At 36.2% G+C, this 3,916-nt stretch overlaps 1 protein-coding gene across 1 annotated transcript; it reads right to left on the reverse strand.

The window, feature by feature from the left end:
- Window positions 1-2,090: 2,090 nt before the first annotated feature.
- LOC106778803 (protein EXORDIUM-like) lies at window positions 2,091-3,251 on the reverse strand. The gene has a single exon (XM_014666799.2). The coding sequence runs from the start codon at window positions 3,166-3,168 to the stop codon at window positions 2,236-2,238; it is 933 nt and encodes a 310-aa protein (XP_014522285.1). The 5' UTR covers window positions 3,169-3,251; the 3' UTR covers window positions 2,091-2,235.
- Between the last annotated feature and the right edge of the window lie 665 nt (window positions 3,252-3,916).

Raw genomic sequence — 3,916 nt, forward strand, 5'->3', positions numbered from 1 at the left:
ATCATAATTGTCTAGTTACAGTCGACTGTATTAGTAGCTAAGTCGACTACAAAAGCCTTTGTTTCATAGAAAACTATAAATAGACGTGATTTTGTAATTCACAAAGACTTTGATTGTTTTGACAATTTCATTCTATTGTTTCAGATTTGATACTTTGTTAATCGCTCCAAGAACTCATCAAGAATACCGTGGAGATCTATCTTGGATAGTTGCTTGACGAGCAAGGTTGTGCTAATAGAAAAGTTTGATCATGTTGCACATTGAGGTGTACTTGAAACGCGATCATCTACTTCTCTCAATTTTTGGAAGATTTTGGCTGTTGATGAGTCAATATTTTCTTAACTTCACTTAGTTTATTGTGCTTAATTGTCCGGTATTTTCCCAAATATGCTAATTGTGCTTAATTTGACCAGAAATTTTTATTTTAATTAATTTGAATTATCTGAGCTAATTATTTGCATTATTAATTGCAGGGAAAATTTTTGGAAATACAATTTTAGGCATTGAGGCCAAACCAGTATAAAAACTGTGTTTGATTTTCTCTATCCCTGAACTCTTTACTTTAAGTCGACTTTACTTTCTGCACAGTCAACTTTACTTTTCTGCTGCACTGATTTATCTTTTTCCTTGAGTTTCAAGAAAACTTTGTAAGGTTTATACTTTGCAAAAAAGATTTGAAAAAGACTCTGGTTTTTGAACCTCCTTCCACTTTTCAAAATATCAATTTCATGTTTGATACCATCAGCATCTATGTCAAACTTGAGGGGGTTGTCAAAATACTAGATACTAACATCTCCTAACCTCCACCATCTATTTTATGTTTCTCCTTAGTTTTTCGTTCTCCTTTTCTTTCTCCCTATATATGTATCTTCTTTGTATGCAAAAGTAATATTCACATAATACACATAGCTCTTTTCTCATTCCTCTATTTCCCTTCTTCTTGTTCATACCCGCTATTTTATGTTTTTGTCTTACATAATATTTGTTCTTTCTCTGTCTCATAGTAGCTTCAACAACATAATCACTTAAATTAGACATCATTTCAAGGTTGTAATTTTTGCTTAAAAAAAAAACTATCAAGGAAATCATCACCAAACGAGAAAATTTCATGATGAAACAATTGTAAAATCCAACATGTCCTTAAAAAAACTCCTAATTCTTTTGACATTTGTTAGAGGAGGCAATTTTGTTATGATGTCCACTTTTGTTATATCAGCTTAGATGTTTTTTTCAGATATTTTATATCCAAAAATAATACTTTGGCCATAAAATGACTCTTTTTTTCTCCTAATTAAGAACCGGATTGATTTCTACGTTCTACGCATCTTTTTAATATTAAGATGATGTTACAAACATAACTTCTACCTATAATTAAAAAAAAATACTTAAAATTGTTAGAGTTATACTGTAAATCTCAACAAAGTTGTACCACCTTTTTCTATAATGTCATTTCACATTGCACCATTCAACATCCGCTTGTTGGCTTGTTAAATGACGTGGTTTTGTCATTATTGTGGTAAATTTTTATTTATGATATTATTTTATATCATGTATAGTCTTTTATTAATTATATAATACAATGAAAAAGATATTTAAGTCTTCTTTTGGATAACTTTGTAATTATTAGTCTTAATCGTGCTGCAAAAAACAATTAGACATTCATGTTAAATTTGAGATACAAGTATTTTAATACCATAATATTTTTTATTAGCATTTAATAATTATTTTTACTATTATTTACTTTTTCTTTATTTTAAATCATAAAAGTTAATTTTCTGAAACATTTCATTTATATAAAAATTGTCAAATAATATTTAAATAGTGTCAAATAACCTTTTAAATAAAGATTAAATGATTAAAGTGGGCAGCAAAAATCAATAAAAAAATATTATGGAAGAAGATCTCTTGTCTCTTGACACTGGTTTTTTACGTCCATTAATTTGTAACCGGTAATTTGAGAGAAAAAGCAATATTTTATGCTGTTGTGAATCATGACAGATGAAAAAAAGACATTAATCTGAAGTGGGAGTGTTCAAATATGCGTTATCACCTTACCGCTGTCCAAATGTTGTTAATATATAAGTGTGTTATAATTTCTGATAAATCTCTATATAAAAAGTTTATTATAACTCAACATCGTAATATTTAAAACTATAATTGAATGAAGAAATGAAAGAATGTTCGTGTAGCCTAAGAGCTAAACCGGGTGAAAAGTGAAAGCTTTGGGCGATGGTTTTAGACGATGGTTGAACAGGCAGAGGTTTTAGGGTCGACGAGAGCGGGCAAGAGATACTTCCTTCCGTTGACCCCATTGGCATTGTAGCTGGCACCGGTTGTGGGGTCCACCAAGAGGTTCCCTGCATAACCAGGGTAGGCGCCCTTACCGTAGANGCCGGTGCAGGCGGAGGCGGCTTCCAGCGGAGCCTCTTTGGGTCCCTGGAAGTAGCCGTTCCCGAAAGGGTTAGTCACAGTGCCAGCCAAGAGGCTAGCCACGTTGATCACCATGCCGTCAATGCCAACATCGTTGTTGGGTGCAACCAGAGCTGGGTTCTGGGGACCGTATATGGGTTGGTGGAAAGGCCAAGCGCATTGCCCCGGGCACTGGGTTTCAGAGTTACCGACCCAGATGTAAGCGAATTTGTATCTCTTTCCGTTGATGCGTGCCCCCACGGAGGACCCGTGAGTCCCACACCTACTGGAGCAGAACCCTTCCACTGCAACGTCAGAGGAGGTGAGAACAACGTTGATGGCATTTCTCTGTGGACCCTTGGATGCGAGTTTCACGATTTGATCGGTGGTGAGTGATTTGCCGAAGGAGTAATTTTCATCGAGGATTTGGGAACCCAGAGAGAGGGCGAGTTTGGGGGATGGGGTTTTGTAGTACTTTTCAGTGGCTTTCCACCATGTCTGAACCGATGGTTGGGGCGTGACGGGTTTGGGAGATGAAAGGGAGGTGATGAAGTCAGTGAGTATGGCTTTCTGGGAAGGCTTGAATTTGCCATACCAAATGAGATTGACGGAGATTTTGCCTGTGAGGAGAGGTCCTCTGTGGTATTGGAACTTCAGTTGGGGCTCTGACTCAGTGAGTTTCCTGGCTGAACTGAAACGAAGAATTGAAACAGCCAGAAAAAAACTTAGGAGAAAGCTTAAGGATGTAAAAGAGGCCATTTGTTTATGTATGTTGTCTAAGAAAGAAGTGAAATGTTGTTGGTGAATTGCTGTGAAACAGGGAAGTGTATTGGCGGATATATATAGTGGGAGAGGGTGAAAGTAAAAGGAGGGAGATGGTGTGAGTGGAGTGAGTGAGGTGATAACGCGTTTGCGATTTGGTAGTGAAATTGAAGGGAATTGATTTGTAGGTTTGCATTGACCGAGTGGTGAGGTTGGTGGGTACAGAGGATGGCCAGCTAAGGAGAGAGTTGGCGCGGATAATAACAGCACGAGATGGCGACATGAAGACAAATCCCGTGTACCCTTTGAAGAAGGGTAGGGTACCTTTTGTTTGGTTCATGGAAATCAATTATTTATTTATTCCTCAAGAATATGTGCTGGATCTGCTTGCTAATTTGGCAGCATCCCTTTTTCCTTCTATGCTTCCAAAACAATTTGACTTCTCCATCTGAAATCATGCTTACTCAGGAGAACAAAATATGTGCTCAACAAGGTTTGGTTATAAAATAATATAGTTTGTAGCAAGTTTGTCTGGGCCAGTTGAAGTTTGTTTGTTTTCAAAATATTGCAGCATTTCAAATTATATGGCATGTGTATTTTAAGATGCTCTTTCTGTGGTTACGAAAATAAGACTTCTTTTGCAGACATCAACCAGTGCTCAAAAGTAGAGTAATACTTCTGGAAGCATCTCCAGCAAATTAAAAGTTCAAACAAATAGATTTTGAAACATCTTTCTTTTATTAGA

Source organism: Vigna radiata, unplaced genomic scaffold (assembly GCF_000741045.1).
Source record: "Vigna radiata var. radiata cultivar VC1973A unplaced genomic scaffold, Vradiata_ver6 scaffold_187, whole genome shotgun sequence".
In the NCBI taxonomy this organism is placed as follows: Eukaryota; Viridiplantae; Streptophyta; class Magnoliopsida; order Fabales; family Fabaceae; genus Vigna; species Vigna radiata.